The sequence below is a fragment of the Mesocricetus auratus genome, unplaced genomic scaffold, assembly GCF_017639785.1.
Source record: "Mesocricetus auratus isolate SY011 unplaced genomic scaffold, BCM_Maur_2.0 Super-Scaffold_100013, whole genome shotgun sequence".
Classification (NCBI taxonomy): Eukaryota; Metazoa; Chordata; class Mammalia; order Rodentia; family Cricetidae; genus Mesocricetus; species Mesocricetus auratus.
The window spans coordinates 38,654,483-38,668,198 of record NW_024429196.1 but is presented as its reverse complement, the minus strand read 5'-3'; the positions used below and the strand labels follow the sequence as shown (position 1 = coordinate 38,668,198).

At 38.6% G+C, this 13,716-nt stretch overlaps 1 protein-coding gene across 7 annotated transcripts in view; it reads left to right on the top strand.

Moving 5' to 3' along the window:
* Hecw1 (HECT, C2 and WW domain containing E3 ubiquitin protein ligase 1) overlaps nt 1-13,716 on the top strand; it is a 279,382-nt gene that overhangs the window by 143,131 nt on the left and 122,535 nt on the right. For all 7 annotated transcript variants that reach the window (XM_040755624.1, XM_040755621.1, XM_040755623.1 and 4 more), the window contains 2 exons: nt 2,016-2,123; nt 8,362-8,456. In XM_040755624.1, coding sequence (XP_040611558.1) covers nt 2,016-2,123; nt 8,362-8,456 — 203 coding nt within the window. The remainder of the gene's footprint in view (nt 1-2,015; nt 2,124-8,361; nt 8,457-13,716) is intronic.

Below are 13,716 nucleotides of genomic sequence, written 5' to 3'. Positions count from 1 at the left end.
TTATAGAGCTATAGTCCTGAAAACAGCTTGGTATTGGCACAAAAATAGACAGGCAGACCAATGGAATCGAATTGAAAATCCGGGTATTAACCCACACACGTACGAACATCTGATCTTTGACAAAGAAGCTAAAAATATACAATGGAATAAAGAAAGCATCTTCAACAAATGGTGCTGGCATAATTGGAGACTGGCATGTAGAAAAATGTGGATCGATCCATGTTTATCGCCATGCACAAAACTTAAGTCCAAATGGATCAAAGACCTCAACATAAATCCAGCCACACTGAACCTCTTAGAAGAGAAAGTGGGTGGTACCCTTGAACGAATTGGTACAGGAGACAGCTTCCTGAACATAACACCAGTAGCACAGACAGTGAGATCAACAATTAATAAATGGGACCTACTGAAACTGAGAAGCTTCTGTAAGGCAAAGGACACAGTCAGCAAGACAAAAAGGCAGCCCACAGAATGGGAAAAATATTCACTAATCCCACATCTGACAGAGGGTTGATCTCCAAAATTTACAAAGAACTCAAGAAGCAAGTCTCCAAAACAGCAAAGGACCCAATTAAGAAGTGGGCTGCAGAACTAAATAGAGAGTTTTCAATAGAGGAGTCTAAAATGGCTGAGAGGCACTTGAGAAAGTGCTCAACATCCTTAGCCATCCGGGAAATGCAAATCAAAGCAACTCTGAGATACCATCTCACTCCTGTCAGAATGGCTAAAATCAAAAACACCAATGACAATTTATGCTGGAGAGGATGTGGTGAAAGGGGGACACTCCTCCATTGCTGGTGGGAGTGCCAACTGGTTCAGCCACTTTGGAAATCAGTATGGAGATTGCTCAGAAAAATGGGAATAAACCTACCACAAGACCCAGCAACTCCACTCTTAGGCATATATCCAAAAGATACCCATTCATACAACAAAGATGTCTGTTCCACTATGTTCATAGCAGCTTTATTTGTAATAGCCAGAACTTGGAAGCAACCTAGATGTCCCTCAACCGAAGAGTGGATAGAGAAAATGTGGTACATCTACACAATGGAGTACTATTCAGCAGAAAAAAATAATGGAATCTTGAGATTCGCAGGCAAATGGATGACACTAGAAGAAACCATCCTGAGTGAGGTAACCCAGTCACAAAAAGAGAAACATGGCATGTACTCTCTCATATATGGATTTTAGACATAGATCTGGGGAGTGCCAGCCTACAATCCTATGGCCAGAGAGTCTGGGAAACAGAAACTTCATTTAGCGGCTGATCGAAGAAGAGGCAGACTCCCTTGGTTAAGTACTGAGCTGAACTCAAGAAAGCCAGTAACAGAGAGGGAGGATTGATGATCAAAGGGATTAAGACTAGGCTGGTTTAACCCCCAGAAACAGCTGACCAGACAAAGGTTAACTCTTGAATCCCAGGCATCAGCCTGGGAATCCAGCATGGGACTGACCAAGACCCCCTGAATCTGGGTGTCAGTGAGGAGGCCTAGGGAATCTATTGAGCCTTGGGCAGCAGATCAGTACCCATCCCAAGTATACACAAGGACTTTGGACTCCCATAGAACAATGTGAGGTGCACTCTCACCCTGAACTCTTGGGGAAGGGTCTAGGCCCTGCCCTATATGAAATGACAGACTATGGACACCCCCATGGAGGGCCTCACCCTCCCTGGGGGAATGAAGGGATAACGGGGGGGGGTGGTTTGGGGGGAGGGCAGGGGAGGAGGGGAGGGAAAGGGAGAGGTACCTGGAACTGACTTGTGAAGCAACCATGTTTCTTATCTAAATTTAAACTGGAAAATAGAATTAAAAAAGAACTAATTAAGTTTATCTGCCAGGAGTGTTGGGTGGAAAAAAAAATGCATTGTTCTGATGGTGTCTCGGAACACTCCTAACTCTCTATGTGATCGGAAGTGTAACTATTCATAGCCTTTGCTCTTTTCCTTTGGTGCTCCTAAATTGGCTGTTGGCTGATGTGTTTCTCTGTTCTCCTTTTCCCTTCTGCACACATAGGTGAAGTCTCATCTGAAAATTTTCTGGATTATAAGAACCGTGGAGTCAACGGTTCTCACAGAGGCCAGATCATCTGGAAGATTGATGCCAGCTCGTACTTTGTGGAATGTGAGTACTGTTGCCATTCCTGTGGTCCAGTAGACATGCTTACAGTAGAATTCAGCTGTACTCCTTCTATTCTGCTGCAATGCTTCCACTCCAAAAGGTGCCTCCATTTAGGTGCCATGCAAAAGCAGAGGCAGGTTTAATGAGAACCTTTAATTGATCCTCAACAGATATCTCTATGACAGTTGCAAAATAGCCATGCAAATTCATCCCCTCTTCCAATACCAGTGAAAGTCTTGATTCATGTTTACAAGCCTCTAGATTCAGAACTCGGCAGCACATTTCATTTAGGCTTTCAGAACTTTGCTCAATTAAGTGATCTCTAACTCCAACGTGACTAAGACCATATCATCTCAACATATGTTCTGTGTTTTAGTTTTGCCTTTGCCTATCCACACTCCTCAAGACTCACTATCCACTATCCACAACACTAGCACGTTGGTGATACTCCATATTTTCCCCTAGCTTCTGGCTCTCACTATAACTCTATAGGATTCATATTATGAATCAGTAACATCAGACAGTTTCTTTGATTATTTATCTGCTGATATTTTTAAGAATATGTAAAGTTGATACTGTATATCTTACTGATATATTTTCTAAACTTTTCTTCTCTCTTTAGAACTAAATCATTTCCAGAGTTATGGTAGGACTGTTTCTATATAGGTCCCAAATATTCATGTATTGCCTCTATGGGTATCACACTGAAAAAAAATGAACAAGCTATCTTTTGTCCACACATCCTTCTCTTCTGCATAGGGAGTACATCTGCCCTTGTGCTCTGCAGAAGCAAGTTGTCCAGAGGACTTACCAATACTAGGCAGTGTCAAAGGTACAGCGGGTCATCTGACAGCCCTGCTAACAATAACGCTTCCAAATCCCATGAGTAAAGGTGAGGCAGCTGCCTTGCCTAATGAGAACTTCTCCTAGCCTACTCAACTAAAGTGTCCAGTGTCATGACCATGGCCTTAACCCATCATCAAGTTAAGGGAAGCAGAGCATGAAAATAAATTCCTTCTTGTAACTGTGGCACTTAGAGGGCATTCTTTCATTTATGAAAGCAAATCTGACCAAAAGCAAATGGAAGAGACTGTAATTCCAGTCACTCAGTTCTCAGCCTTACTTTTCTATCTTCCCCAACAGCCTTTCCCTTATCCTGTCAGTTCATTCACTGACAAATAGCATCACTTGTCAAAGTTTTAATGGTTTGACAGAAAATGCCCCCCAAAGTGAATGGCACTATTAGGAGGTGTGACCTTTTTGGAAACAGTGTGTCACTGGGGGGGGGGGGCGGGGGCTTTGAGGCCTCTTTTGCTCTAGGTTTCCAGCTCTTCTCAGAAATGCCCCCTAATTCCAGTTGTCTCTCCCAGCACTCTCTCCCTCCATCCTCTCCCAACCTTATACCTCTTGTTCCTATCATTCCCCAGTCCAGACCCTTTCCTTAATTAGAGCCCCCTGATTTTTGTCATGTGCCCTTTAGATCAATAGTATCATACTATTTCCTTCTCTGTTGCTGCTCCCAACCTAATATGGCCCCATTTTACTTCCCTGGTTTCTATTGTTACCCCAGATTTTTACTCACATTTGAATATATGGAGCTAGGGAGAGAGAACATGTAATATTTTTCTTGATCCATTTTCCTGCATATTTCATCTTTCATTACAATAGTATTCCATAGTATATGAACCACATCTTTCATTATACATTCATCAGCTGTTTCCATTTCCTAGCTATTGTGAATAGAGCAGTAAAGAACATGGCTAACCACGTATCTATGGAGTAGGATACAGAGTCCTTTGGGTATATGCTAAGAAGTGGTATAGCTGTATTATATAGTAGATTTAATTTTAGCTTTTTCAGGATTCTCCATGCTTATTTGCAGAGTGTCTAGATCTGTTTGCAATCTGACCAACAATGAATGAGGGTTTGCTTTTCCCCACATCTCTTCCAGCATTTGTTGTCAGTTGTTCTGTTGCTATTTGTCATTCTGACCGGGATAAGTTGTTTGATTTGAATCAAACTAATTCCTAGTGACAATGAACATTTTTTGAGATATTTCTTATCCAGTTTTTTTCTTCCTTTGAAAACTTTCTGTACAGGCACCAGGCCCGTTTCTTGAATTGTTACCTGATTTTCTTACGTATTTTCCAGTACCTAGAATCCATGTGCATATGGGTTCACAGCCTGTTGTTTCCTTTAGTGTTATTTTCACACTGCATTGTCTCTGCATATATTTGATCCCTTTTAATTGAGAACTCCACTTTGTTCTAATGATGTTTTCTCCTTCCTGAGGTCATTCACAGACCTTTGCTAGAAGCCTTAACAACCTCATATAAATCTCCACACTTGAAATCTAGAACTTATCTCTAAATTTTATATTCTGGGCCTTCACCACCTGTTTTATGTTCTATTGCCTTGTTATTTCAGTGTATCCAGGAGAGAATTTCCAGATTTAGTGTGGGAAACTATGGACTACTTTCATGAATTTCCATTTGGGATAAACAGTAATCTTTTTAATATACCTCATGTGACTCTTATACTACAAATATATTCTTGATTTATCTGAAACTCAATTAACTGTGTGTTCTATATTTTATTTAACACTGTTTTGGCATATTTATTTGTTTTTACCCCCTAGATTTTCTCTATTTGTCTGTTATCCATGACTGAAATGAGAAGCTCATTTTTTAGCCAATTAATGAATTTGAATTTATTTCAAGCTTTTTTTGTATATACATGCACATGCATGTGACAACAAGCAGTAAAAAAGAAAAGAGGGCTGTGAATATGAATAAGATGGTCTCCCCTGATCAAACTTTAAAAAGTACTGGGTAAAAACAACCATAGTGTAAGCATATCTACTGTTAACCTATGCACTTAATTTGCCAATCTCTTTCCTTGGAAGAGCTGGAATACAACCTTCATTACCCTTTAGATACTCACAAGTAAGACAATCCTGAAGTGCTGTCTAAGTCAGCACTATTGATCATAAAGAAGGCCATCCATGTGCTGGCCATGTCACATATACTGTGTTTATACATCATTCTACACCAAATAAACAACAAGCTAATATAATGGAACTTAATTTAGAAGATACCTTACAGTTAGAAAATACAATAGAGTTATTGTCGTTATTTTTAGAAAGACAAAGGCAGAAGTATTGCAGGTCCCTGACAAAGTATCTGAAGACATACCTAATACTCCACTAATATTCTTCTCTTATAAGCCTTGCTATATTTCTAAGAGAGGCAATAATTATCAACTATAGGAATTTCTTTGTCCTTGAACAACTACAGAAGTCTTATAATTAAGCTACAGGGAGAATGTGTTCTCTATGAAGAATTAGGACCTAACAGGACATTGAATCTTTTCCTGAATTCATAATTAGTTGGTAGTGTCATAGGAAGTTAGACACTGCTTAATAACTAGAATATGCTCTGAGAAATGTGTTGCTGGGAGACTCCATCAAGTGAATTATGTTGATTATACTTATATAAGTAAGATGGTTACAACATTATTAGGGAGTGTCATATGGGACCATTGTTATATATGCAGTCCACCACTGGCCTACTTATTATTATATATGCAAAACTCTATTTCACTAGCCATTTTTTAAGATGTGGTATTACAGTGGGATATGAAAATAAATAGTAACTAACTCACTAACAAATCTGAGTAATAAATTAAACAGGCAAGTTAAGTGTAACCAGAATAAATATGAAATATATAATTTTTAAAATGAAATAATTTAAAAGCCATAAAACAAATAATTAATATATTATATTGTTATTTTTAGGGATTTATTAGTAGCTTTCCTGCATATCCTATTCCTAAGCTACAACACATATTTAGGTTAAGTAAAAGGAAGATCCATTAGTAATCAAGCTTCTAAATTTTGAAACATTATTAAAACATATGTTTAAAGTGGGGAAAAGATACAAACTTTGGCATCAATTCTTTTCAAAGGCAGAATATCATGCTTTGAAGGTCTCCATGAGTTCTTGGTTCAAAATAAACACTACACTGACTATAGGACTTAACAAAAATTTATAATCAGGTTCCCCAACCATTTGCTCAAAGGCATTGAAATAATTTTCTTCCTTGAATGAAAGGTACTGGTACTGCTACACACTCCTCTTACTCCCTTCTATATGACTTAGGTTAATGTTCTTTCCCAGGATGCTGATCTCCCTGGCATCCACAGACAGTATAGTTGGTACTGAAGGGCACTGATGGGAATAGAGAGCTACATAACTCTTGCTGCTTTATCCAGAGCTCTGAGTGATGTGATTGCCAGTCTATGAGACACCTGCCTTTTGGACTTGGCTGTGTAGACCTATTGTGGGGCAATTTACAAATACCTTGGATAATATTATGGAACTATGCTATTAAATGATCCGGTGAAAGCTTGAAACAACGTATAAGTTTGTATAAGTGTCTGAAGGGAAAGAAGAACTCAGGAAGGGAAACCTTATGAGCAACCAGGGATTACTCCGGTTATGAGAAGTCTTAACAATGTTAACTTAATGGGTTTTTAGAACCTCAAAGAGCTAACTAAAATTTGCTGAAAAAAATGTTTAATCTCACTAGCAATCAAGTAGATAAAATGATACTGATAATGCATTTCTATTTTAGGTTTATTTTTAATTAATAATGGCCGACTAACAGCATTCATTGAGGTTCCATGAGGTGGTGAGAATCTGACATTATGTGTTTCTTGAAGGGTAATGTGCTGTTTGGAGAGTAGCATGGCCACAGAAAGAAAGAATCCTAAAACTACTCATGTTTTCTAGCCAATAGGAGTTCATGGCAATGATCATTTCTTCTATACCAGTGTCGGTTAGGTTTCAGCTTGATTTTAAGCCAAGAAAACATCAAAATGGCAATAGCAAGTAACACATATTATCTCCAAGAAAAACTTTAAAATGTATGATCAGCTATACATTGTCATCCAACATAACTCTGAGATTCTAGTATTAAACATAAAAAGGAGAATATGTGTTGTACAGAAAACTAGCAATTGTTATTGCATTATACATTTGAACTTGAACAACAGTTTGCTAAAAGGTTTTCATTTTCAAAAATAATATCAACAACAATAGGGGAATGTTTAAAAACCATAAGTCTATGCAGCTTTACAAGTTGAAGACTCCTAAAACAAAATTAATAGGTTGTAATAGACTAAGACACAACCCCCTAAATTTTTTAATTAAGAATAAAAAAATCATATGAAACAGTGAGTTTCAAATGCCAGTCACTATCAACTAAACTAAGGGCATGTTGCTTCAAGATGTTGTTTCCACTGCAGAAACTGTCAGGGAGCAATGCAGTCACATCATGATTTAGCCCTCATATCACAACCATCACTGACATTTCCTGAACACATAATTGGACTTTAGTGTTTTCCTTTGCTCAACCAACACCTTATAGGATAATGCTACTGTGAGTTCCATTCACACATGATGGAAATTCCTTAGATAAAAGAAGTTATGGGACTTGTTCATTGTCTCACACACTATAAATTCAAACACAACCAGTGGGATTTACTAAAAGCATATCTTTTCTACTTACCATCTATAGATATATCTACATCTATAGCTATACAATAAAATTATCACTAATAAATACAGTAGTTTATAAAACATGATTTCTGTCTATATATTTTAATAACCTCTTGGTATTTCTTAAAATTATCAAGATATTAATTGCAATGAATTATATGACAGGAAATGCCAAAGAAATAAAACTACCTAAAATCTGAGAACTACAGATTTAAAATTAATAATGTTCAGTGAGGTAGACTGCATGCTTGAGTAATAGATTTATTAAAATTGGGTACATATTAAATGTTAAATGTTAAAGCCCACACAATTTTTATGACATAGTTTTAGAAAAACAGACTGCCCAGAATGTAAACCATCGATATGTAAACCATCGTTGTAAAGTGTTGTACACTGACTTATGAGAGGAACTGGTTTGCATTGCTGGAAAGATCCCTTTGGGCTATGGGTATGTCTTCCTAGAATATACCCAATGGCCAGGCGTTGGTGACACACACCTTTAATCCCAGCACTCAGGAGGCAGAGGCAGGTGGATCTCTGTGAGTTCAAGGCCAGCCTGGTCTACAGAGCAAGTTCCAGGACAGCCTTCAAAGCAATACAGGGAAATCCTGTCTCTAAAAAAACAAACAAACAAAAAAACAAAACAAAACAAACAAGCTCCATTTATTTTTGTCTTCCAGCTGAAACTAAGATCTGCTTCAAATACTACCATGGAGTGAGCGGAGCCCTGCGAGCTACAACCCCCAGTGTCACTGTCAAAAACTCAGCAGCTCCTGTAAGTCTCTATTCTTCCTCCTGCTCAGACCCAACTCACATGGTTCTTTGCTTTCCTGTTTTCTTCATGTGTGAAGGCACACATTTATCCATGTGCACATATTTGCACTTACAACTCACATATACAACTCACATAGGCCACTCCAATGTTAGAAAAGTGCCAAGTGTCTGGATTTCCCTTAACAAAATGTTTGTGTGGGGATACATATATTAGCTGTGCGTGAGACTTGCCTTAAGAAACATGTTTATAATTCACTGGTTTTGAATACTTATATTTTTGATGTTTTAATTTCTTTTTAGACTTACAAATGAATTAATTTGAATGTATTACCTCAGATTCATCTTAGTCATATGAAATAATAGGTATAGAGAAGATAAAATCTCACCTCCTTTCTCTGAGTAAATGAGAACTCTAACAAGTAAATTCAAAATGAGGTACCTCAAGCCACACTGTTAGTGAATCCCAGGTTCACAATTTGCCTTTGTTTGTTTGTTTGGCTTTTTGTGAATTTTGTTTTTATCATTGTTGATTATATTCTTTCATAACCACAGTGATTTCATATGGGCAGCTGCCATGATGTATCAAGAAGACACTGTTGTGTTGTATTCATCCACTGCTTCAGGCTCTTACACTCATTTTGCCCCCTCTTCCACAACCATCCTTGACCCCTACAGGGTGAGCCATAGGATACACATTCTGTTTAGAACTGAGAATGGTGTGATCTTTTATTCTCCATACCTTGACCAGTGTGGCTCACTGTGTTAATCACCATCTACTGCAAATAGAAACTTCTTAGATGAAGGTTGAGTGATGCATTGACTATGGGTGCAAATAATGAATCAGTTTAATACTAGGCCCATTTAGCAGAGCATTAGCAGTAGGGTCTCCCCTAGGGCCTATAACTTGCCTGACCGTAGGTTATTAGCCTGATAATGATGCCAGGTATAGGTTGAATCCTGCAGAGTGAGTCTTAAATCAAATCAGAAAGTGGTTGGTTAGTTCCAAAATGTTAATGTCACTATTATACCAGTGGGCAAATCTTCTCTGGTCAGTCAGTATCATAGCTTTCAGGATCCATAGCTAGGTGAGACTGAGGATTAATTTTCTTCTCTAGTAGCTTGCATGGTACCTTCTAGTACTGTAGAATCTAGCTATCTGGTAAGGTTGATTCTCAGACCAAAAGAAAAGGAAATACATTGAAAGGACACTCTCCTACCAGTTGAACCATCTGCATGCTGTACAATGTGCTACAGGTTTCCATCTTCCATGAAATTTCAGTCATGGTGGAAAGGGTGGACTTCTGGTGATGCAGCTATCAAGACATCATGTCTTCTGATAGTAAGCCATCACCCATACTTCTGTAAGTCCCCCTGCCAAAATACCCTCATTTATTCACCAAGTTGGGATTTGGTGGTATTTGTGTTTTGATCTCTCATCAATTCCATCTCCCAATGAATAATGCAACAGAACAATGTGACAGTCCAACCCTGAGTCCAATGATGCTGAGAACAGAGAGTAACCCTGGGTCCTCACTGCTGTATTAAAACTGAGCATGTGGAGGTCTGGCAGAAGTGCAGAGAAGGAACTTTCCTGAAAATTTTATTTTAATGTGTAATTAGTTTTTAGGGTAACTATGTTATCTTTGCCCTTATTTCTCGATAGTATTATCAGTTTTCAAGGTTATTTCTCTTGCATTTCTCCATTTGATTTCTAGCACATTAAGCAGACAAGAAAAATATTTAAGCAAATGTTCTTCCTTCTCAAATAACTACAGCTTAGTAGTTTCTTTGAGCATATGTTGTTGTAATAGAAACCAAACCTAGCTTTAGTTTTGCAACACAAGCCAGTTATTGGCACAATCCAGTGAACTTCTGAATTAAAATAAGCTTTTGGAATCTAATCTGGGAATTTAAGTACACTGCTTCAATGAAGAAACATAAGTAAGTTTTCTTGAATCTATTTGTCAATTAATTTTGAATATCTACTTTCCCATTAATTATTACTGTAGTGCATTAATTTTGGGGGAAAGGTTACTATCTATAGACATTATATCATGTCCAAAATACCACTGAGTTAAGTTATGAGACTACAATCAACCTGTAGTTCTTTAGGAAGGAAAACAAGATATCCAATGTTCCTTTGGTATAACTAATACTTTAATTTTAATAGTAGTAAATGCTAAATATTTGTTAGATTTTTTTCAGCTCCCTTATCTGTGCCATTGGCAGATATTGTGAACCTAGCTATAAAATTAGGTTGCAATTTACTCTTTTTGTAGCAACTGGTTCACTTATGGGGTTACAACACTTCTCAATGATCCTGGCGAAGGGCTAAGGATGTAAATGAAGACAAAGACAGTGGCTCATTCTTGCAAGGAGAATGGCATTTGTTGTAACAAGAATGGAGCATTAAATACCAATTGGAGGCATGGTGGAAAACTACCAAGGTCTACCAAGGTCAGGAGCTCACGTTCCCACGTCCCTCCAGCAAAGGAGGGGTGGACAATGGGAATTTGAATTTAGACAATAAGGATAGATGGAAAACAGGAATCTGCAATCAAGATATACTGGGAGGAGGGAACAAGAAGTATTTTGCTAGAAACTCCTAGTCACAAACTGGTCAGCACACCCCCATGGGGGAAGGGTGCAACACTTTTTTTTATATAAATTTTTATTTAGTTTAGAAACAGTCTAATTTTACATATCAATCTCAGTTCCCTCTCCCTCCCATCCTCCTATACCCCTCACTGAAAGCCCCACAATTTATTCTTGATTTTCAGAGGCTCTCATCTATTTGGTTGTCTTAAGCGCAGATGAGAACCTGTTATGGTAAGAGGTTATAGACATTAGTGTAAATGTCAATTAAGTGTAAGCCCCATAACTGATAACTCAGTTACTGTACCATCCAGTGTAATACTATCTGGACCTCACAGGGCTAGAGCACGAAGCTTCTTGTATGAGCATGTTAGGAAAGGGTTAACAAAGCAGTGCTGCCTCTCTGGTGGCTTCAAAAGGAGGTGGCATGTGAGCTGAAACCAGCAGTATGAATGAAACTGCCCAGCATGGAAAGGAAGCAACGCAAGGCTGGGGAGAGGGACATAATGGACAGGAACTCAGGGCATGAAGTGACACATGAAAGCACAGGGGGAGAAACATCTAAGTTTTGCTGGGTCTGAAGAACACATGGCTGGTTTTTCCACATTCCCTCCTGCACTTTGTTTTACAACATGCTTGTTATCTTATTGGTAGCTTTGTGTTTTCTTCTATTTCCACTCAGAAATACTTTTTGAAGGCAAGTTTCTCTTTTCAGCATCTTTGCCTTATCTCATTCCCCAGTAAATTCCAGTATCTTTTAAGAATCTCATTATTTACTAGCTCTGATTATGCATCAGAAGACAGAAATCTGTCTAGCTATACAATTTCTCAAATACAATATATGATAGTCTGTCTACAGCTCACTCCATTGTCCACTGAAGACTTCCTGAGTATGTTATCAAGGCTATGTCCTGATAGAAGATGTCCTTCCCCATTCTGTGGAGGCATGTACAGGGTCTGCTGGACTAGAGTAGAAGACCTTCCTCTATACTGCCTTCTGATTTCCTTTAGGGGTGAAGATTCAGTCTCTAGCTGGTGTTGGCATACAGTTTGTCAACAGGACCCTTTAAAACCCCTGGCACAATTTCCCATACCTGCCTTACAAGACACTATCAGCTACATCACTTCCCATGCCAAACTCTGGGGGCCACAGATTCCGAATATAGAAAATAGGCAACTGCTTCAGGAATCACTCCAGCAGCCTCAAGAGGCATATCCATGCAGCTAGGAAGAGGCACCAGAGTGATAGGCAGGAAGACAACATGATATTGTTACCTTATTTGGGGCCACAAAATCTGAGGCAGAGTGTCCCCTAGATTCTCAGTTTCTTTGGTGCCAGAATGTATTTCTTATATTGTTATATTGTCTTTAACAGTAGACTTTTGTGGCAATGCTATCAAAATTGTCTTTGGTTTTTCCAGCCCATGGGCCAAAAGAGACTTAGACAGACCTTGGAATGGCAGATAATCCCAAAATGTCATGTTTTCCTTAACTGTAGTTTTTCCCCACTAGTTTTTCTTGTAAAGAATTACTTTTATCAACAGAGAGACATGGAAAATGTTCAAAATTATTCCCACAAATCACTTTGATCAGATTTAGCCAGGTCTTATGTCACACTCAACAGTACTACAGCCATGTTCTTAAACATGCCCTCATGTCCAATCTCAATCTAGAAACTTAGATTCCTTATGTTTGGGGAAACTGATATAAAGTTTAAGTGTATTTTTTACTTGGATTTTAATATTAGCAATGTGTTTTTATTACTGTGTCAAAATGCTTAAAACAGAACTTAAACAGAGTTTTGTTTGATTTACAATTTTGGAGGCTTTATTGTACAGTTGTTAGTCTCATGGCTTGGGGTCCTAGGTGAGACAGAATGTCATGAAAGGCAAGGACATTGAACAGAAAATTGTTCTTATCATAATGGCTGGGCAGTGGAAGAAAGAGAAGGTGTTGGCATCCCAATAGCTACTCCTAAAACCTAACATCTTTCTACTAGGTCCACTGCCTACATCTCTCACAGCTTCCCAATGGCCACATGCACTGAGGATAAAGCCTTTACTGTAGAGCCATCATGGAACACTCAAAAAAGATCTGAACTGTAGCACCCACCATAGGAGTCTTTTAAAAATCAAAAGGCAAACAGAAAATGTGTTCTGTCTATGCTCAGGGGATGTTGAGTAGATACTTTACTCCAACTGAACTTGTGTGTTTATGCATGCATGTGATTGTATAGGTATGCATGAAAGCCAGAGGGCAACATCAGGGGTTGTTCCTCGGGGAGTCATTCACTATATTTCTAGAGACACTCTCTTACTGGGACCCAAGGATTGCAGGTTGAGCTCTCAAACCAGGAAATTAGAGAGATCTGTCTCTGTCCCCAGAGGCAGGAATACAGCTACCTGCTACGATGTCTGGACTTGCATGTGGTACCAGCACTTGAAGCCTGTGTTCATGCTTCTACGGCAAGCACTTCATTGACTGAGCCATCTCCCCAGCCCCCTCCTATTCTGTTATGAATTAATTCTGTTTTTCCATTCCTCCATTTATACCGCTGCAACTTATACTTGCAGTGTGCCTCTGGTAATTATCTAAATAAACACAAAAAGGAAGTTTCATCCATAGTCCCATGATGAGACAAATCCAAGACTTATTTATTCCATAAT